Source organism: Bombina bombina, chromosome 12 (assembly GCF_027579735.1).
Source record: "Bombina bombina isolate aBomBom1 chromosome 12, aBomBom1.pri, whole genome shotgun sequence".
Lineage (NCBI taxonomy): Eukaryota > Metazoa > Chordata > Amphibia > Anura > Bombinatoridae > Bombina > Bombina bombina.
In genome coordinates, this window is record NC_069510.1 from 6,718,572 (window position 1) to 6,742,473 (window position 23,902).

General features: G+C 40.9%; 2 protein-coding genes across 6 annotated transcripts in view; one reads left to right on the forward strand and one right to left on the reverse strand.

The window, feature by feature from the left end:
* GSN (gelsolin) overlaps window positions 1–2,322 on the forward strand; it is a 118,181-nt gene extending 115,859 nt beyond the window's left edge. For all 5 annotated transcript variants that reach the window (XM_053696221.1, XM_053696218.1, XM_053696220.1 and 2 more), the window contains one exon: window positions 1,994–2,322. In XM_053696221.1, the coding sequence (XP_053552196.1) occupies window positions 1,994–2,163 (170 nt within the window). In that variant the 3' untranslated portion in view covers window positions 2,164–2,322. The remainder of the gene's footprint in view (window positions 1–1,993) is intronic.
* Window positions 2,323–5,999: 3,677 nt separating this feature from the next.
* The window catches only part of STOM (stomatin), a 76,691-nt gene continuing 58,788 nt past the window's right edge, over window positions 6,000–23,902 (reverse strand). The window contains exon 7 of the mRNA XM_053695825.1: window positions 6,000–6,987. Coding sequence (XP_053551800.1) covers window positions 6,793–6,987 — 195 coding nt within the window. The 3' untranslated portion in view covers window positions 6,000–6,792. The remainder of the gene's footprint in view (window positions 6,988–23,902) is intronic.

Genomic DNA, 23,902 nt, shown 5'->3' on the forward strand with positions numbered 1-23,902 from the left:
GATACAGGCTTGTAAACATATTTATGTACAGCACCTGTTAATGCCAGATAAACCACTATACCGGATACAGGCTTGTAAACATATTTATGTACAGCACCTGTTAATGCCAGATAAACCACTATACCAGATACAGTACTACGGCTTATAAACATATTATTTATGTACAGCCACTTCAGAATGGAAGACTTTGTATTTAGTTTCCTTTAAATAACTATTAAATACACTAGAATTGCAGAACCCAATAATGTGAAAGACAAAGCAATAACACTTAGGCTAAATTTCAAATTAATAGCAGATTTTTTATTTATTTTTAACAAATTTCAGTTATTTAAATATCCCCTTCCACCTGTATCATGTTTTCCATATACATCAGATTGTAAATGGTTAACAGGACATAGCACAGCAATATGATGCTCTAACATGACTTGCATAGAACTATGGGATTAAACACATAGGTAAAGGCCACTTCAGTGTAGCAGTTTGTGCACAGAGCAGGCTCATCTTACACAGGAACACAAACACGCTCATGAATCGGCTGCACGACTACTCATTAACTGTTAATAAAAGTATAAAATTTAGTTTAAAAAAATAATTTATTGAAAGATTACAGGAAAGACTTGTAATTACAATATCCCTTTTATTTCTTTATAGTAACAATGTAAGATTTGCTAACACAATGACAGTGGCTGGTCTATTTCTCTAACCAGTCTAGATAGTGGCAGGGAATTTGGCTTTGACATATAATTGCAGCAAGTCCCTTGACTGTTCTGGTAATTTATTGCACAATTACAGGACAGACTGCAGATAGCTAAATATTTCATATAAATATCTCAATGAGTTTACTGTTCCTTTTTAAAATATGTGATCTGTTTAACTTATGTGATAATTTATTGGGGATGAATGTATCTGGCTACAGTTTCACTTTTAACCTTACAAAATAAAGTATGTTAATGTAAACTGTTATCAGAACAGGAAACCCCACTCTTTTCAGAAGTTAAATTAAAAGAAAACAGGGCAAAATAAATCAATTAAAAAAAATATACAGGTGGCCCTCGATTTACAACGGTTCAATTTGCACCGATTCAGAATAACAACCTTTTTTTTCCAGTCATGTGACTGCTATTGAAAAGCATTGAGAAGCAGTGCATTGATTAAAATATCCAGTAGGTGGAGCTGTCCGCTTGTGTTGCAGCAAAGATATGCAAGCCAAGCAAGCTGAAATGAATCAGTTTAACCAGACCTGAGCTATCGAGCAGCTTGCAAAGGAACAAGATCTTCAGTCTATAAATCAGTCCAGATTGGAATGCATAGAAAGAACTGTTTGCAGAAAAATGCAAGTAAAGTCTGTGTTGTGTGATTATTTTATTAGGTTTATAATGCTGTTTAGCATTTAAAGTCTTCATTTCAAAGCTTTAAAAATAATGTATTAGGTGTTACTTATGACAATTTTGAGAGGCGCCTGGAACCCAACTCCCTCACATCTCATTGACTTACATTATAAACTGGGTTCCGATTTACAACAATTCCTTCTGGAACCTAACCCCGGCGTAAACTGAGGGCTACCTGTATATTAAAAAAAAAAAAAATATAGCACTACACAATTTAAATATTATCCATTAGTCTGTTTTGTTTCATTTTAAGGAATAATTAGAATTGCATAATCGATGCATTGTCTCTTTATTATGCATTTGCTAACACTTGATCTGGATTTCAAATCAATAGTAGTATTTGGTGTGGTTTTCAGACAGATTTCATTTACTTCCATTTTCTCTGCCTCTATCATGTGACAGTATCAGCCAATCACAAGATACTGAACGCTTGCACATGCTCAGTAACTGCATATAAAGTCTACACATTTCGATAATGAAAGTAAAAATTGCATGTTCTATCTGAATGAGTTTGTTTTTGACTTTTTAGTGTCACTTTAACTTTAATACTTTAACTTTAATACAAGTGACTTCATTGTTATGTTGTTTTTTTCCCTTTTTTAAAGCTTCCAAGTATATTGCAAGTGACCCGGCCAACAGAGACAAGAGAACGCCAATTGCAGTCATCAAGCAAGGATTTGAGCCGCCCACCTTCACAGGATGGTTCCTTCCCTGGGATGCCGATTACTGGGCTGTTGACCCATTGGAGAAAGCATTGGCTGAACTCCGTCTGTGACCTCCCAGTAGCTTGCTTCTAGCAAACCTTGTGCCTTTGTCCTCTATGGAAACCACTTTATCCGCAAGAGACGTTTACTAGTGCACTAGCCATGCAATAACCAAGAATTTATACCACTTATACTTTTGAATATTTAAATTAAAATAAAGCTTGAACAAATTCTGGCTATTTAATGTGTTTATGACTTGCTACTCCTAAAACACAATATGCTTGAGATTTCGGTTTATCTATGGCAATGTAATCTGGCCATGTGTGAGCACCTCATTCACCGTGTGCATGTATATTGTAGTAACTATACTGTGCCACCTAAAAATGTTATACATTTCTCTCTCCAGTTTGTGATTTGTTTGTAAAATGCCAGCAAATACTGTAGAGCTGATATATGAAAACTGTTCCTATCTAATGTAAAGGTTCCTTACAAGCCTGGACATAGTCGTGTTATCCACGGTCTTAAACCCTCCCCTGCCTCTTACCTGTATATAATACTGTCAGATGGTTCCTCTCTCTACATGGCTGGCACTGTCAGAGAGCAGAAGTGTTGGCCTACAATTTTTTAATGACTTGTAGACCTTACAGATATTTACATCTCCTTACAGTTAAAGCTTTTGCTTGGGGAAGGTCACTTGCTTGTGAGCGCTGTTAAACTTTCTTTGCATAGAATTTATAACTGTTCCGTTTCATCTCTCTCTATTCTGCTAGTTACTGACGTGTGTGTATAAATTGCTAGGTTGATTCCAAGCCCACTGCTTTTTCACATACCCTTGGAGAATGTGTGTCTGGGCTGAGAGTAGCAGTCAGCAATGCATTCCAAACCTGTGGCATCTGTTGGGATATGTCGCCAGCGTTATACTTGCGTGGGATGAAGTCACCACTGGCCAAGAGCATTAATGGGGCAAAAATGCATTCACCATAGTAATGTGGACAGATTATCAGGACCAAAATATGGATAACTGATTTCTCAATGGATAAAAATTGTCTGAAAGAAATGTACAGCAGACTTAGGGTGTAGTTTGCATCTACGTCATGTATGATCATTTCGGCACGGTGGCGTGTGATGCAGACTTCATCATCTATGTGTATATGTGCTAAGAACATGTTGTCATTTTCAGGAGTGTGCACTTTGTAACTGAAATCCCAGAAAGGGACTAAATGTTCTAAGGAGGTTTATATTTAAAAAGTATTAAACTAATTGAGGAAATCATAAGCAAACACAATACTTAATCCCTTAATAAAACTGACATTTGGGGGATGGTGCAGTGTTCTAATGTACGAATCAGCACCTATCAGGGTGAATCAGTTGTGTTTAAAATGAAAAAAACAAACTAATTGTGCCAAGGAGTATGCATGCCATGGTTTACTTTGTCAAAGAGGGCCTTTGTACGAGATACATCTGTATGTAAGGATGTGCATTACTGTGTGACTGACGCTTGTCGGGATGTGCATTACTGTGTGACTCTTGTCGGGATGTGCATTACTGTGTGACTCTTGTCGGGATGTGCATTACTGTGTGACTCTTGTCGGGATGTGCATTACTGTGTGACTCTTGTCGGGATGTGCATTACTGTGTGACTCACTCTTGTCGGGATGTGCATTACTGTGTGACTCACTCTTGTCGGGATGTGCATTACTGTGTGACTCACTCTTGTCGGGATGTGCATTACTGTGTGACTCACTCTTGTCGGGATGTGCATTACTGTGTGACTCACTCTTGTCGGGATGTGCATTACTGTGTGACTCACTCTTGTCGGGATGTGCATTACTGTGTGACTCACTCTTGTCGGGATGTGCATTACTGTGTGACTCACTCTTGTCGGGATGTGCATTACTGTGTGACTCACTCTTGTCGGGATGTGCATTACTGTGTGACTCACTCTTGTCGGGATGTGCATTACTGTGTGACTCACTCTTGTCGGGATGTGCATTACTGTGTGACTCACTCTTGTCGGGATGTGCATTACTGTGTGACTCACTCTTGTCGGGATGTGCATTACTGTGTGACTCACTCTTGTCGGGATGTGCATTACTGTGTGACTCACTCTTGTCGGGATGTGCATTACTGTGTGACTCACTCTTGTCGGGATGTGCATTACTGTGTGACTCTTGTCGGGATGTGCATTACTGTGTGACTCTTGTCGGGATGTGCATTACTGTGTGACTCTTGTCGGGATGTGCATTACTGTGTGACTCTTGTCGGGATGTGCATTACTGTGTGACTCTTGTCGGGATGTGCATTACTGTGTGACTCTTGTCGGGATGTGCATTACTGTGTGACTCTTGTCGGGATGTGCATTACTGTGTGACTCACTCTTGTCGGGATGTGCATTACTGTGTGACTCACTCTTGTCGGGATGTGCATTACTGTGTGACTCACTCTTGTCGGGATGTGCATTACTGTGTGACTCACTCTTGTCGGGATGTGCATTACTGTGTGACACACACTTGTCGGGATGTGCATTACTGTGTGACACACACTTGTCGGGATGTGCATTACTGTGTGACACACACTTGTCGGGATGTGCATTACTGTGTGACACACACTTGTCGGGATGTGCATTACTGTGTGACACACACTTGTCGGGATGTGCATTACTGTGTGACACACACTTGTCGGGATGTGCATTACTGTGTGACACACCGCACACTGTGTGATGGGCAGACATCAGAATGCTTAGACGTAAACACATTTCTTTTGCATGATGTACCGAGTCCACGGTTTCATCCTTACTTGTGGGATATTGTCCTTCCTGACAGGAAGTAGCAGAGAGCACCACAGCAGAGCTGTCTATATAGCTCCCCCCTTAACTCCACCCCCCAGTCATTCTCTTTGATGGCTCAAAGCAGGTCTAGTGTGTCTAATTCTTTCACCTTGCAAGATATATGTTTTCAGTTATGAATACTACCCTCACAGAGGTTTTATCTAAACTGCCTGGGTTGCAAGGGAAGCACAGTAGCTCTGGGTTGCAAGCAGTGGTGCCTTCTGTTTAGGTTTCTGTCTTGTCCCTCCCTTCATCCGTGTCCTAAAGCTTTGGTATTGGTATCCCACAAGTTAGGATGAATCAGTGGACTCGGTACATCGCAAAAGAGAGAAATTTATCAGGTAAGCATAAATTTGTTTTTCATATAGCTGCAGGTAATAGACACTACTTATAAAGAAGAATATGCACAGATACTCATATAAAAATCCAGTATAAAACCTTTTAAAAACTTACTTAGAAGCTCCCAGTTTAGCACTGTTGATGAGTTTAGGCTGGGACACCCAGTAAAGGGGCTAGGAAATCAGCACAGTGTTGATAAAAATAAGCAAAACTTTAAATTTTTACAAAAACATTCCCAGATTAGCTATGTAAATGGATCATCTGCAAAGAAACATCTAGTGTACAATGTCCATTTACGTTCTAGAGTAGCGCACACCTGGCACCACTAAGCAGCAAACAGACTTCAGTTATTTTGTGCAAATCAGTTGTACACTCAATTAGCACTGTGTTTGCCCCAAATGTGAGCAGTATACAGTTACATTCATTAATAGAATCTCATTTCCTTTAATTCTAACTAAAAATGTGATAAAAATCTAATTATCTAGTGAGATGTTATGTTTAACATAAGTGTGCGTATAATGTAATGTGGGTACTGAATGACCCTCCATACAAAAACCTCTGTAGTATGTGCGCATGTTTCCTGGCGTTTCGGATACAAGTGCATATCTTCCCAGGGGTACAATGCTGCTAAGGTGGGTATCTGTATTGGCATTTGACCTGATCAGTTATCCAGTTTTGCAAGTGGTGTGATTACTTATGCGTGAGTCTGGTGCAGCCATTACAGTGAAATAAATAAAAGCATTAAACGAAGGTAACATGTTTATTTGGTACAATTTGATTAATCCTGAAAGTGATACAGAAATGGTGGGGAAAAAATGGATTTTGTGTAAGGCATTTTGTCTTCAACTTTTAAAATGTTTTAATTTAAAAATTACATTTTGTGGAATACAAAAAATATAATTATAGTATTTGGGTAAACATTAAATAATGAAAATCTAATATGATATACAGATTAATTTAACAGCAATATTAGTTGTATAAAAATATCAAAGGGGATTATTAATGCCCATGATTATTATTTAAGGGTTGTTTTTACAGCAGTTTAGGGAGGCAAAACCTGTATAGAGGAAGATGGAAATCTGAGACTCTCTATGGCCAAATATCTGAAAAATGTAACAGAACATTATCCTCCAAGGTCCATTCATTAATCACCAAAAAGGTGCAGAAACCAAATGTTCCTTTGTAGCCATTACAGGAGTTACATTGTGTGGGAGGGGTCAGATAAATAATCTTCTATATGAAACAGTATTAAAACATTCACAAGACATTCTAAGGCCTCATAGAAGTAGCAGCAATAACATTTTAGAATGTTGCAGCTTCCTATTGGCTAAAAAGTAATCTCTGCTTTAAGGCATTATATGTCTAGTGCAGATTACACAATATATACCCATAGTTTGACATAAAGCAATTAGCCTGCATAAAAAAAATCATATACAAAATAAAGTAATTTACATTTTAACACAATTTCTTACAAGTTACAGAACCAAGCTTTTTACTGTAGCATTTCATCAGATACATTGTGTCAGGGGTACAGTTATTTCCTGCCACCCATAATGCCTTGCAGCATATCGATTGGTAGAGGGAAGATAATGGTGGAGTTCTTCTCTGCTGCAATGGTGGTCAGTGTCTGCAGGTAACGCAGCTGTAATGCAGCTGGTGACTCAGAGATGACTATGGAAGCTTCCTTTAGAGCCCGGGAGGCGTTCATCTCTCCTTCAGCAGCGATAACCTGCACAAAATAACAAAGCAAAGACTAAGTTCTTGTGTGATAGATTCACCACCTGCCTATAATCAAACACTGCAAAAATGCATTGAAAAGAGTTGTGTGTATATATACACGCTATATAATAAAAAATATTCAGAGAAATATTCATTTAAAAAAGGTTAAGATATATGGTAATTGAATGGAAAGGGATAATATATATATATATATATATATATATATATATATATATATATATACACACTGAGCCCTTTCCACTCAAATACCTGGAACAAAAGAAAAATCATTTTTATATCTCTATATATATATATATATATATATATAACAAAAAAGACATGTATAAGACTGTAGTAATGTAAATTATGTAGTATTCACTTCAGGCTAGCAATGTTGGGAAAGAGTGTGAGCGATAGGTCTAGCAATATCTGAAGATCTACAGTTAGCGTGTGTCGTGATTTGCTTGCATGCTAACTTCTTAATGTCATCTATCCCGTGCACATTACAAGTTTACTTTCAGTGGTATTAGCTGAAAAACCCTGATATAAAGTGTAGACGTGACAGATATAGGGTCACAAGGAAAATATATAATGCTTAAATGTGCCAGATAAAATAAGTGGTAACATAGCTTACAGATTGTATCCCTGGAAAATTAACATAGCTGTTTTTAAATCAGCCCCCCCCCCCCCATACACCTTTGTCTCTTTTCTTATCCCCCCTCCTGCTGAAGATGGCTGATTTTTGATAAAGAGAGAACACACATTAGTGACTTAGGCTAACTATTCTACCTTATAATCCTGGGATAAATGTATCTGATTATTTTATTAAGTTAGCAGGGTTGTGGTAGCTAGAGTTTCCCCTGTATTATTGTAAAATATGTGTATATCTACCTGGAAATATTCATATTATCACAGCATTTATATTGGTTCCTAATACATTCTTTGGAAATAATGGAGACTTTTTATAGCAGTGATCTTTAACCTTTTTTTTTGCCGTGGCACACTTTTTTACATTAAAAAAAAATCATGTGGCACACCACCATCCCAAAATTTTTAAAAAAATCACACATTGTAGCCTAATACAGTGTATATATATATATACACACACACACACACACACTGTATGTATTGTGCTGTGCTGTCATGCCTCCTACAAACTATACGTGACATATTGACATTCATTCACAAACAAACATAATGAATGTCTGTGAATGAATGTCAATATGCCATGGCTGTAAATGATGTCTGCCTGATGAGCCTGTCACATACCTCCCAATATTTGAAAGAGGGACACCCCTGCACTGGGTGTAAAAAAACAAGCAAAGTTTTAAAAAAAAGTCACACTGTTGTCAGTCTGCCGCGGCACACCTGAGGATCTCTCACGGCACACTGGTTGAAAAACACTGTTTTATAGTGTTTATTTCACTTAACTAAGTTGTAGTGGTTTTTACTGTAGAATTATATTTACCTAGTATTAAATTAACCCTTTAAGGACACAGCTTTCAGTTTGCTCAATTGTTTTATGACGAAAAAATTCCGTCATATGTCCTTAAGAGGTTAAACCTCAATCACCATTAATAATCCCACTCTATTATTAGGTATTTGTAGAGCACCAACAGATTCCGCAGTGTTACACGCTATACACAAGTATGCCACAATGATGTGCGTGTGATAAAGTAGAGATATTACTGCATCACTAATGTAAATGACAATGTCGTTATTTCTATAAGCTGTGTCTTCATTATTCGTTGCTCTGTATTTGCTTTCTGTAAAACGGGATTTTAAAAGGAATTCCTAAAAGCAGAAATCTGTATGTGACACCAATTAGTCACATGCTGGGGTCTGCACACCTGCCTATTTGTTTAACCTAATAATAATATTTACATATTGCAGTCAGAAGTACATGGGGCAGAAAGCTATGTCCGTAGGGTCCTTGCTACAAAAAGAGTGACAAACACTGATGTAGAAAGAACTATTGTAGTTACTGCTCCTCACACCAGACTGTCAGTTCCTGCATTTGATAACTTACATTAGTGTCTCGGTTTGATCCTAAAATGTGTGATGTGACCAAACGTAACCCTGCTGATAATTCAAGTGTATCCACCAACCCGGTCATGTAATGAATTCTCCTGTGCAAGTCGTTCATTTATTGGTGTCTAGGAGTTATTGTAGCAATGAATACGAATATGAGGAATTTTACTAATTCTGGGGGGTTCCAGAGTTTTCAAGCAAGAGGGCGAGCAGCCAGCCTCATCCCAGCACAGATGCCTTTTATGGAGCTGGGAGAATTTCCAGGCGTGAGCTTTGGTCTGCTCAAATGACTGACTTCCTGAGTGCATACTAGTGAAGCGCATAGTATCATATAATATGAGTGACAGGAGTCTGTATGGTGTTTATAAACCCGTTATATCACTAACTATATTACAGTCTTCCTAAACCTTGAACTACACATGAGATCCTGCACAGATTAATACTAGTAAATCATTTGTCACTGGTTTAGAGTGATATAAATTCTCTTGCACGCTGTTACGCTTGAGCATTTTACAGTTAATCTGATATTCTACATCTTCAATATTTTGTGCCCTTTGCAATATAAAGTTGGCAGGGGCTTAATTTCTCTATCTACCACAAATGTAATGTAGAAGAGATTAGCTTAGACAGATAAGCCCTAAGAGCTTGTATACAGGCAGTTATTCACTGAGTATTAGGCAGTAAATAAATCCTATATGGAATCATGTACCCAAAGTAAATATTAGCCTGAGAAATAATATAAAGTAGTTTAATACTAACAACATTTATAGGGAACACCGCTTTGTAAGACACACTGTTCTCAAGATGAAAACTGCCTTTAAAAAACAGCCAGTCATATTATTGGTAAGATTTCTTAGAAAATCTCACAAGCATTAGATAAATAAACCCTAGGTTGGCAGTCTACACTTCTAACAGGAACTGGGAAACCCACAACAGAGTGAAATCACAGTACCAAATAAATGTATTTTATTACATATAATGGAATGATTTCTATTATAATATAATGAGGTGTAAAAGGGACTGTATGACATGTAATTGCTACATTGTCATCTAGTGACACCTCAGATGGTTTTCAGTGTTGCCATATTTTGGTCTAGCTACAACTAACAGTCTTACCTGTAGCTCTCATGACAAGGATACAAGGAATGTAAACGGTAACTTTACTATAGCAATGGTGCTTTGATAAATGTGAAATGGAACACTGTACAAATTACAGGACAATACATTTACAGAATAATAAGATGATAGCTTTGACCAGAGTAACCGGGATACGGGCTAAGTTTAGATGTATCTGTTATAACAGTTTCTAAGTACATCAGCCAGGCAAATACTAGAATAACACAAACCTCACAATACTACAAGGTAGTATTTCTCAATTCCAGTACTCGGCACACATGAACTGGCCTGTTTTCTAAGATTACCTTGGGTGAGAGCAGGTTAATAAACCATGGTTATTTCACCTGTTTTGATATCTAGAAATATGTCTTGTTAGTGTGCCCAGTTGACTGGAATTGAGACGCACTGCTGTATAATATAGTTAATAGTTTTATAATATTATTCTCAAGTGATTCATCTGCTAATTTTGCTCAGATCCCTCTTTATTATATATGTGATCCGGGGCATGTGTCACAGCAGAGGAGGTTCTAGACCATGAAATGTGGGGGTGAAAAAAGCGGAGACTAATATTAACCCTTTAAGGACACAGCTTTTAGTTTGCTCAATTGTTTTATGACGGAAAAATTCCGGCATATGTCCTTAAGAGGTTAATGTTGCACAGTAGTGGTGGGCACTTATTTATTTTATATTCCTCTTCTCTGGATGCAACATTATCTGTAGCTTTATTATACAATGTTGCAAATCATCACTGCTGCCATAGAGTACTAGACACGTGCACACTCCTGAGCGCTTATGAGCCTACTTAGTTTTACTCTTCAATAAAAGATACCAAGAGAACAAAGCAAATTGGAATGTTGTTTAAAATTGTATTCTCTATCCAAATCATGAAAGTTTAATTTTGACTTTACTGTCCCTTTAATGTGTTCAATAAAGACATAAAAGATCATAATTTTTTGTGTTAGCTTAAAGGGACAGTCAACACAAAAATTATAAATGTTTTAAAAAGATTGATAACGTATTTACTACCCATTCCCCAGCTTTGCACAACAAACATGGTTATATTAACACACTTTATAAATTTCTGTCTGTCCCTAAAGACAGCCCCATGATCACATGCTTTTGTATTTGCTTTTCACATCAGGGGAAGCTAGTTCATGTGACCCATATAGATAACATCGTGCTGATGCCCGTGGATTCTAACAACACAGCACTAATTAGCCTAAATGCAAATCAATAGATAATGTCATGTGATCAGGGGGCAGTCAGAAGATGTTTAGTAATCACAGACGTAAAAAGTGTATTAAAGGGACACTGAACCCCAAAAAATTATTTCGGGATTCAGATAGAGCAGCAATTTTAAGCAACTTTCTAATTTACTCCTATTATCAATTTTTCTTCATTCTCTTGCTATCTTTATTTGAAAAAGAAGGCATCTAAGCTAAGGAGCCAGCCATTTTTTGGTTCAGGACACTGGACAGCGCATGTTTATTGGTGGGTGAATTTATCAAACAATCCGGAAGAACAACCCAGGTTGTTCACCAAAAATGGGCCGGCATCTAAATTTACATTCTTGCTTTTCAAATAAAGATACCAAGAGAATGAAGACAATTTTATAATGGGAGTAAATTAGAAAGTTGCTTAAAATTGCTGCTCTGATTCATGAAAGAAAAAATTTGGGTTCAGTGTCCTTTTACTATAACCATGTTTTCTGTGCAAAACTGGGGAATGGATAATAAAGGACTCATCTATCTTTTAAAACAATAAAAACATTTGAGTTGACTGTCCCTTTAAGCACATTGTGTTTGTCTATACTTGTGACGTTGAGGAAGATGAGATGACATTTTATGCCCAATTCATGCAGAAAAGCAACTAATTCCAAAGGGCTCACATACTTTTTATTGCCACTGTAGATCTACAGTAATGAGATCCGCTGGGTAGCATAAGGCTCATTAGGCTTATAGATAACATAGGGTCTGATCAGTATCCTGTACAACATGATTGTGATCCACCATATAGTATCTGTTATCCTCACATACGCACAATTATCCTCACATACGCACAATTATCCTCACATGCGCACAACTATCCTCACATGCGCACAACTATCCTCACATGCGCACAACTATCCTCACATGCGCACAACTATCCTCACATGCGCACAACTATCCTCACATGCGTACAATTATCCTCACATGCGCACAACTATCCTCACATGCGTACAATTATCCTCACATGCGCACAATTATCCTCACATACGCACAATTATCCTCACATGCGCACAATTATCCTCACATGCGCACAATTATCCTCACATGCGCACAATTATCCTCACATGCGCACAATTATCCTCACATACGCACAACTATCCTCACATGCGCACAACTATCCTCACATGCGCACAACTATCCTCACATGCGCACAACTATCCTCACATGCGTACAATTATCCTCACATGCGCACAACTATCCTCACATGCGCACAACTATCCTCACATGCGCACAACTATCCTCACATGCGTACAATTATCCTCACATGCGCACAACTATCCTCACATGCGCACAACTATCCTCACATGCGCACAACTATCCTCACATGCGCACAACTATCCTCACATGCGCACAACTATCCTCACATGCGCACAACTATCCTCACATGCGCACAACTATCCTCACATGCGCACAACTATCCTCACATGCGCACAATTATCCTCACATGCGCACAATTATCCTCACATGCGCACAATTATCCTCACATGCGCACAATTATCCTCACATGCGCACAATTATCCTCACATGCGCACAATTATCCTCACATGCGCACAACTAGCCTCACATGCGCACAACTAGCCTCACATGCGCACAACTATCCTCACATGCGCACAACTATCCTCACATGCGCACAACTATCCTCACATGCGCACAACTATCCTCACATGCGCACAATTATCCTCACATGCGCACAACTATCCTCACATGCGCACAACTATCCTCACATGCGCACAACTATCCTCACATGCGCACAACTATCCTCACATGCGCACAACTATCCTCACATGCGCACAACTATCCTCACATGCGTACAATTATCCTCACATGCGCACAATTATCCTCACATGCGCACAATTATCCTCACATGCGTACAATTATCCTCACATGCGCACAATTATCCTCACATACGCACAATTATCCTCACATACGTACAATTATCCTCACATAGGCACAACTATCCTCACATGCGTACAATTATCCTCACATACGCACAACTATCCTCACATACGCACAATTATCCTCACATACGCACAATTATCCTCACATACGCACAATTATCCCCCACATACTTGTGTACTGTACTGTCTCTAGCTTATTACTTGTCATTAGTAAATAGTGACTTCCTTGCTGCTGATACCAGGTAACACCTGATTGTGCAACTGCCTCTCCTGCAATGACCAAACGCTGGGCTCAGCACCCTCTGTAATCTAATAGAACCCTCACATACGCACAATAACCCCCCCCATACTCGTGTACTGTACTGTCTCTAGCTTATTACTTGTCATTAGTAAATAGTGACTTCCTTGCTGCTGATACCAGGTAACACCTGGTTGTGCAACTGCCTCTCCTGCAATGACCAAACGCTGGGCTCAGCACCCTCTGTAATCTAATAGAACCCTCACATACGCACAATAACCCCCCCCCCATACTTGTGTACTGTCTCTAGCTTATTACTTGTCATTAGTCAATAGTGACTTCCTTGCTGCTGATACCAGGTAACACCTGGTTGTGCAACTGCCTCTCCTGCAATGACCAAGCGCTGGGCTCAGCACCCTCTGTAATCTAATAGAACCCTCACATACACACAATTATCCCCCCCCCCATACTTGTGTACTGTACTGTCTCTAGCTTATTACTTGTCATTAGTAAATAGTGACTTCCTTGCTGCTGATACCAGGTAACACCTGGTTGTGCAACTGCCTCTCCTGCAATGACCAAACGCTGGGCTCAGCACCCTCTGTAATCTAATAGAACCCTCACATACGCACAATAACCCCCCCCCCCATACTCGTGTACTGTACTGTCTCTAGCTTATTACTTGTCATTAGTAAATAGTGACTTCCTTGCTGCTGATACCAGGTAACACCTGGTTGTGCAACTGCCTCTCCTGCAATGACCAAACGCTGGACTCAGCACCCTCTGTAATCTAATAGAACCCTCACATACACACAATTATCCCCCCCCCCATACTTGTGTACTGTACTGTCTCTAGCTTATTACTTGTCATTAGTAAATAGTGACTTCCTTGCTGCTGATACCAGGTAACACCTGGTTGTGCAACTGCCTCTCCTGCAATGACCAATCAGACGCTGGGCTCAGCATCCTCTGTAATCTAATAGAACCCTCACATACGCACAATTATCCCCCCCCCCCCCATACTCGTGTACTGTACTGTCTCTAGCTTATTACTTGTCATTAGTAAATAGTGACTTCCTTGCTGCTGATACCAGGTAACACCTGGTTGTGCAACTGCCTCTCCTGCAATGACCAATCAGACGCTGGGCTCAGCACCCTCTGTAATCTAATAGAACCCTCACATACGCACAATTATCCCCCCCCCCATACTTGTGTACTGTACTGTCTCTAGCTTATTACTTGTCATTAGTAAATAGTGACTTCCTTGCTGCTGATATTGGGTAACACCTGGTTGTGCAACTGCCTCTCCTGCAATGACCAATCAAACGCTGGACTCAGCACCCTCTGTAATCTAATAGAACCCTCACATACGCACAATAATCCCCCCCCATACTTGTGTACTGTACTGTCTCTAGCTTATTACTTGTCATTAGTAAATAGTGACTTCCTTGCTGCTGATATTGGGTAACACCTGGTTGTGCAACTGCCTCTCCTGCAATGACCAATCAAACGCTGGACTCAGCACCCTCTGTAATCTAATAGAACCCTCACATACGCACAATTATCCCCCCCCATACTTGTGTACTGTACTGTCTCTAGCTTATTACTTGTCATTAGTAAATAGTGACTTCCTTGCTGCTGATACCAGGTAACACCTGGTTGTGCAACTGCCTCTCCTGCAATTACCAATCAAACGCTGGGCTCAGCACCCTCTGTAATCTAAAAGAACCCTCACATACGCACAATAACCCCCCCCATACTTGTGTACTGTACTGTCTCTAGCTTATTACTTGTCATTAGTAAATAGTGACTTCCTTGCTGTTGATACCAGGTAACACCTGGTTGTGCAACTGCCTCTCCTGCAATTACCAAACGCTGGGCTCAGCACACCTCTGTAATCTAATAGAACCCTCACATACGCACAATAATACCCCCCCCCCCCTCATACTTGTGTACTGTACTGTCTCTAGCTTATTACTTGTCATTAGTAAATAGTGACTTCCTTGCTGCTGATACCAGGTAACACCTGGTTGTGCAACTGCCTCTCCTGCAATGACCAAACGCTAGGCTCAGCACCCTCTGTAATCTAATAGAACCCTCACATACACACAATTATCCCCCCCCCATACTTGTGTACTGTACTGTCTCTAGCTTATTACTTGTCATTAGTAAATAGTGACTTCCTTGCTGCTGATACCAGGTAACACCTGATTGTGCAACTGCCTCTCCTGCAATGACCAAACGCTGGGCTCAGCACCCTCTGTAATCTAATAGAACCCTCACATACGCACAATAACCCCCCCCATACTCGTGTACTGTACTGTCTCTAGCTTATTACTTGTCATTAGTAAATAGTGACTTCCTTGCTGCTGATACCAGGTAACACCTGGTTGTGCAACTGCCTCTCCTGCAATGACCAAACGCTGGGCTCAGCACCCTCTGTAATCTAATAGAACCCTCACATACGCACAATAACCCCCCCCCATACTTGTGTACTGTCTCTAGCTTATTACTTGTCATTAGTCAATAGTGACTTCCTTGCTGCTGATACCAGGTAACACCTGGTTGTGCAACTGCCTCTCCTGCAATGACCAAGCGCTGGGCTCAGCACCCTCTGTAATCTAATAGAACCCTCACATACACACAATTATCCCCCCCCCCCATACTTGTGTACTGTACTGTCTCTAGCTTATTACTTGTCATTAGTAAATAGTGACTTCCTTGCTGCTGATACCAGGTAACACCTGGTTGTGCAACTGCCTCTCCTGCAATGACCAAACGCTGGGCTCAGCACCCTCTGTAATCTAATAGAACCCTCACATACGCACAATAACCCCCCCCCCCCATACTCGTGTACTGTACTGTCTCTAGCTTATTACTTGTCATTAGTAAATAGTGACTTCCTTGCTGCTGATACCAGGTAACACCTGGTTGTGCAACTGCCTCTCCTGCAATGACCAAACGCTGGACTCAGCACCCTCTGTAATCTAATAGAACCCTCACATACACACAATTATCCCCCCCCCCCATACTTGTGTACTGTACTGTCTCTAGCTTATTACTTGTCATTAGTAAATAGTGACTTCCTTGCTGCTGATACCAGGTAACACCTGGTTGTGCAACTGCCTCTCCTGCAATGACCAATCAGACGCTGGGCTCAGCATCCTCTGTAATCTAATAGAACCCTCACATACGCACAATTATCCCCCCCCCCATACTCGTGTACTGTACTGTCTCTAGCTTATTACTTGTCATTAGTAAATAGTGACTTCCTTGCTGCTGATACCAGGTAACACCTGGTTGTGCAACTGCCTCTCCTGCAATTACCAATCAAACGCTGGGCTCAGCACCCTCTGTAATCTAATAGAACCCTCACATACGCACAATAATCCCCCCCCATACTTGTGTACTGTACTGTCTCTAGCTTATTACTTGTCATTAGTAAATAGTGACTTCCTTGCTGCTGATATTGGGTAACACCTGGTTGTGCAACTGCCTCTCCTGCAATGACCAATCAAACGCTGGACTCAGCACCCTCTGTAATCTAATAGAACCCTCACATACGCACAATTATCCCCCCCCCATACTTGTGTACTGTACTGTCTCTAGCTTATTACTTGTCATTAGTAAATAGTGACTTCCTTGCTGCTGATACCAGGTAACACCTGGTTGTGCAACTGCCTCTCCTGCAATGACCAAACGCTGGGCTCAGCACCCTCTGTAATCTAATAGAACCCTCACATTCGCACAATAACCCCCCTCCCCCCATACTCGTGTACTGTACTGTCTCTAGCTTATTACTTGTCATTAGTAAATAGTGACTTCCTTGCTGCTGATACCAGGTAACACCTGGTTGTGCAACTGCCTCTCCTGCAATGACCAAACGCTGGACTCAGCACCCTCTGTAATCTAATAGAACCCTCACATACACACAATAACCCCCCCCCCATACTTGTGTACTGTACTGTCTCTAGCTTATTACTTGTCATTAGTAAATAGTGACTTCCTTGCTGCTGATACCAGGTAACACCTGGTTGTGCAACTGCCTCTCCTGCAATGACCAAACGCTGGGCTCAGCACCCTCTGTAATCTAATAGAACCCTCACATACGCACAATAACCCCCCCCCCCCCATACTCGTGTACTGTACTGTCTCTAGCTTATTACTTGTCATTAGTAAATAGTGACTTCCTTGCTGCTGATACCAGGTAACACCTGGTTGTGCAACTGCCTCTCCTGCAATGACCAAACGCTGGGCTCAGCACCCTCTGTAATCTAATAGAACCCTCACATACACACAATAACCCCCCCCCATACTTGTGTACTGTACTGTCTCTAGCTTATTACTTGTCATTAGTAAATAGTGACTTCCTTGCTGCTGATACCAGGTAACACCTGGTTGTGCAACTGCCTCTCCTGCAATTACCAAACGCTGGGCTCAGCACCCTCTGTAATCTAATAGAACCCTCACATACACACAATTATCCCCCCCCCCCCATACTTGTGTACTGTACTGTCTCTAGCTTATTACTTGTCATTAGTAAATAGTGACTTCCTTGCTGCTGATACCAGGTAACACCTGGTTGTGCAACTGCCTCTCCTGCAATGACCAATCAGACGCTGGGCTCAGCACCCTCTGTAATCTAATAGAACCCTCACATACGCACAATTATCCCCCCCCCATACTTGTGTACTGTTCTGTCTCTAGCTTATTACTTGTCATTAGTAAATAGTGACTTCCTTGCTGTTGATACCAGGTAACACCTGGTTGTGCAACTGCCTCTCCTGCAATTACCAATCAAACGCTGGGCTCAGCACCCTCTGTAATCTAATAGAACCCTCACATACGCACAATAATCCCCCCCCCATACTTGTGTACTGTACTGTCTCTAGCTTATTACTTGTCATTAGTAAATAGTGACTTCCTTGCTGCTGATATTGGGTAACACCTGGTTGTGCAACTGCCTCTCCTGCAATGACCAATCAAACGCTGGACTCAGCACCCTCTGTAATCTAATAGAACCCTCACATACGCACAATTATCCCCCCCCCCATACTTGTGTACTGTACTGTCTCTAGCTTATTACTTGTCATTAGTAAATAGTGACTTCCTTGCTGCTGATACCAGGTAACACCTGGTTGTGCAACTGCCTCTCCTGCAATGACCAAACGCTGGGCTCAGCACCCTCTGTAATCTAATAGAACCCTCACATACGCACAATAACCCCCCCCCCCCCATACTCGTGTACTGTACTGTCTCTAGCTTATTACTTGTCATTAGTAAATAGTGACTTCCTTGCTGCTGATACCAGGTAACACCTGGTTGTGCAACTGCCTCTCCTGCAATGACCAAACGCTGGACTCAGCACCCTCTGTAATCTAATAGAACCCTCACATACACACAATAACCCCCCCCCCATACTTGTGTACTGTACTGTCTCTAGCTTATTACTTGTCATTAGTAAATAGTGACTTCCTTGCTGCTGATACCAGGTAACACCTGGTTGTGCAACTGCCTCTCCTGCAATTACCAAACGCTGGGCTCAGCACCCTCTGTAATCTAATAGAACCCTCACATACACACAATTATCCCCCCCCCCCATACTTGTGTACTGTACTGTCTCTAGCTTATTACTTGTCATTAGTAAATAGTGACTTCCTTGCTGCTGATACCAGGTAACACCTGGTTGTGCAACTGCCTCTCCTGCAATGACCAATCAGACGCTGGGCTCAGCACCCTCTGTAATCTAATAGAACCCTCACATACGCACAATTATCCCCCCCATACTTGTGTACTGTACTGTCTCTAGCTTATTACTTGTCATTAGTAAATAGTGACTTCCTTGCTGTTGATACCAGGTAACACCTGGTTGTGCAACTGCCTCTCCTGCAATTACCAATCAAACGCTGGGCTCAGCACCCTCTGTAATCTAATAGAACCCTCACATACGCACAATAATCCCCCCCCCCCATACTTGTGTACTGTACTGTCTCTAGCTTATTACTTGTCATTAGTAAATAGTGACTTCCTTGCTGCTGATATTGGGTAACACCTGGTTGTGCAACTGCCTCTCCTGCAATGACCAAACGCTGGGCTCAGCACCCTCTGTAATATAATAGAACCCTCACATACACACAATTATCCCCCCCCCATACTTGTGTACTGTCTCTAGCTTATTACTTGTCATTAGTAAATAGTGACTTCCTTGCTGCTGATACCAGGTAACACCTGGTTGTGCAACTGCCTCTCCTGCAATGACCAAACGCTGGGCTCAGCACCCTCTGTAATCTAATAGAACCCTCACATACGCACAATAACCCCCCCCCCCCCATACTCGTGTACTGTACTGTCTCTAGCTTATTACTTGTCATTAGTAAATAGTGACTTCCTTGCTGCTGATACCAGGTAACACCTGGTTGTGCAACTGCCTCTCCTGCAATGACCAAACGCTGGACTCAGCACCCTCTGTAATCTAATAGAACCCTCACATACACACAATAACCCCCCCCCCCCCATACTTGTGTACTGTACTGTCTCTAGCTTATTACTTGTCATTAGTAAATAGTGACTTCCTTGCTGCTGATACCAGGTAACACCTGGTTGTGCAACTGCCTCTCCTGCAATGACCAAACCCTGGGCTCAGCACCCTCTGTAATCTAATAGAACCCTCACATACACACAATTATCCCCCCCCCCCATGCTTGTGTACTGTACTGTCTCTAGCTTATTACTTGTCATTAGTAAATAGTGACTTCCTTGCTGCTGATACCAGGTAACACCTGGTTGTGCAACTGCCTCTCCTGCAATGACCAATCAGACGCTGGGCTCAGCACCCTCTGTAATCTAATAGAACCCTCACATACGCACAATTATCCCCCCCCATACTTGTGTACTGTACTGTCTCTAGCTTATTACTTGTCATTAGTAAATAGTGACTTCCTTGCTGTTGATACCAGGTAACACCTGGTTGTGCAACTGCCTCTCCTGCAATTACCAATCAAACGCTGGGCTCAGCACCCTCTGTAATCTAATAGAACCCTCACATACGCACAATAATCCCCCCCCCATACTTGTGTACTGTACTGTCTCTAGCTTATTACTTGTCATTAGTAAATAGTGACTTCCTTGCTGCTGATATTGGGTAACACCTGGTTGTGCAACTGCCTCTCCTGCAATGACCAATCAAACGCTGGACTCAGCACCCTCTGTAATCTAATAGAACCCTCACATACGCACAATTATCCCCCCCCCATACTTGTGTACTGTACTGTCTCTAGCTTATTACTTGTCATTAGTAAATAGTGACTTCCTTGCTGCTGATACCAGGTAACACCTGGTTGTGCAACTGCCTCTCCTGCAATGACCAAACGCTGGGCTCAGCACCCTCTGTAATCTAATAGAACCCTCACATACACACAATTATCCCCCCCCCCCCATACTTGTGTACTGTACTGTCTCTAGCTTATTACTTGTCATTAGTAAATAGTGACTTCCTTGCTGCTGATACCAGGTAACACCTGGTTGTGCAACTGCCTCTCCTGCAATGACCAATCAGACGCTGGGCTCAGCACCCTCTGTAATCTAATAGAACCCTCACATACGCACAATTATCCCCCCCCCATACTTGTGTACTGTACTGTCTCTAGCTTATTACTTGTCATTAGTAAATAGTGACTTCCTTGCTGCTGATACCAGGTAACACCTGGTTGTGCAACTGCCTCTCCTGCAATTACCAATCAAACGCTGGGCTCAGCACCCTCTGTAATCTAATAGAACCCTCACATACGCACAATAATCCCCCCCCCATACTTGTGTACTGTACTGTCTCTAGCTTATTACTTGTCATTAGTAAATAGTGACTTCCTTGCTGCTGATATTGGGTAACACCTGGTTGTGCAACTGCCTCTCCTGCAATGACCAATCAAACGCTGGACTCAGCACCCTCTGTAATCTAATAGAACCCTCACATACGCACAATAACACCCCCCCCCCCATACTCGTGTACTGTACTGTCTCTAGCTTATTACTTGTCATTAGTAAATAGTGACTTCCTTGCTGCTGATACCAGGTAACACCTGGTTGTGCAACTGCCTCTCCTGCAATGACCAAACGCTGGGCTCAGCACCCTCTGTAATATAATAGAACCCTCACATACGCACAATTATCCCCCCCCCCCATACTTGTGTACTGTACTGTCTCTAGCTTATTACTTGTCATTAGTAAATAGTGACTTCCTTGCTGCTGATACCAGGTAACACCTGGTTGTGCAACTGCCTCTCCTGCAATGACCAAACGCTGGGCTTAGCACCCCTCTGTAATCTAATAGAACCCTCACATACGCACAATAACCCCCCCCCCCCATACTCGTGTACTGTACTGTCTCTAGCTTATTACTTGTCATTAGTAAATAGTGACTTCCTTGCTGCTGATACCAGGTAACACCTGGTTGTGCAACTGCCTCTCCTGCAATGACCAAACGCTGGGCTCAGCACTCCTCTATTCTAATCAAATGCTTGTAATATTTCTGGTCAGAAATTGCATTGAACACAGGAGTGTAGGGTTTGGCAATTTCCCAACTGGCATGCAATCTGTATACGTTGTAACATTATAACAGTAGCGGCTACAACTGCTATAGAATACTGATGACTCAGGCTCCTTCCTGGATATATTGTGTTTTAAGTGGAAGCTAGACCTAATTTTATATTTAAAGGCTCATTAAACTAATAATGTGATCTTTTGAAATACATTGGTTAGTTCCTAATACCCATATAAAGCATTCCTCAAGCGATTTTACATAAACAATTACCAGGAAACACACCCTAAAATAGTACAAAAAGAAACTGATATTTTATTATTGCACAATTTTTTTATATAACAGTGTTTAACTGCTGGAAACAGATTAAACCCATAGTTAAAGTAAGCTCCAGAACAGCAATGCAGTACTCAGAGCTAGCTGATAAGCCACTGGCAAGACGCATATGTGTGTAACCTCCAATTAGCAGCTAGCTCCCAGTAGTAGCAAAGAATATGTACATATTCTTTTTCAACAAAGGATGCCAAGAGAAGTAAGTAAAGGTGAAAATATCTGAATTATACACATTTTATTTTAACTTTCCATTCCCTTTTTCCAGCGCGTTTGCAATGATTTTTCCAGCACCTAATAAAGGAACGGCGTTGCTGGATTTACGTACAGGTTCTGAGGCACTATAGATAAGGAACATTAGATGCAAATGGATATCTATATAAAACTGCAGTAATGACTTAGGCACCTTTATTTTGTCAGATAGTTCCCATACATGTTTTGTGCAACAGAGTAACAAACAAATATAAAATATAAATCAGTCTTTTCACAAACTCTGTCATATGACAGCTCATAACCAGCCACACATCCAGTAGGTTGCAAAGCAAGATTTGTATTTAAATGAATGAAAACATCCCTATATTGTACAGTACACAGGCTCTTTAGTGCCTGCATAGGTATTATAATAAACCTGCTCCATAGTAAATCTGTTTAGGAGAATGCATTATACTCTTTATTTACCTTTACAAGTACGGTAATATAGAAACATAGATTTTGACGGCAGATAAGAACCATAGGCCCAGCAAGTCTACCCAATATTTCCTAAAAGTATAAACGTATCTAGTATGTAGTATAGCCTTATGCTTATCCCAGACATGAAATAGTACTTAGGATAGCCTTATGCTTATCACAGGCATTAATTAGTATGTAGGATAGCCTTATGCTTATCCCACGCATAAGTTGGTATGCAGAATAGCCTTATGCTTATCCCAGGCATTAATTAGAATGTAGGATAGCCTTATTCTTATCTCCAGCATTAATTAGCACATAGGATAGCCTTATTCTTACCCCAAGCATGAATTAGTACGTAGGATAGCCATATGCTCATTTCAGGCATTAATTAGTACGTAGGATAGCCTTATTCTTATCTCAGGCATTAATTAGTACGTAGGATAGCCTTATTCTTATCTCAGGCATTAATTAGTACGTAGGATAGCCTTATTCTTATCTCAGGCATGAATTAGTATGTAGGATAGCCTTATGCTTATCACAGGCAGTGATTAGTACATAGGATAGCCTTATGCTTATCCCTGACATTAATTAGTATGTAGGATAGCCTTATGCTTATCTCAGGCATTAATTAGTACATAGGATAGCCTTATTCTTATCTCAGGCATTAATTAGTACGTAGGATAGTCTTATTCTTATCTCAGGCATTAATTAGCACGTAGGATAGTCTTATGCTTATCCCTGACATTAATTAGTATGTAGGATAGCCTTATGCTTATCCCTGACATTAATTAGTATGTAGGATAGCCTTATGCTTATCTCAGGCATTAATTAGTATGTAGGAT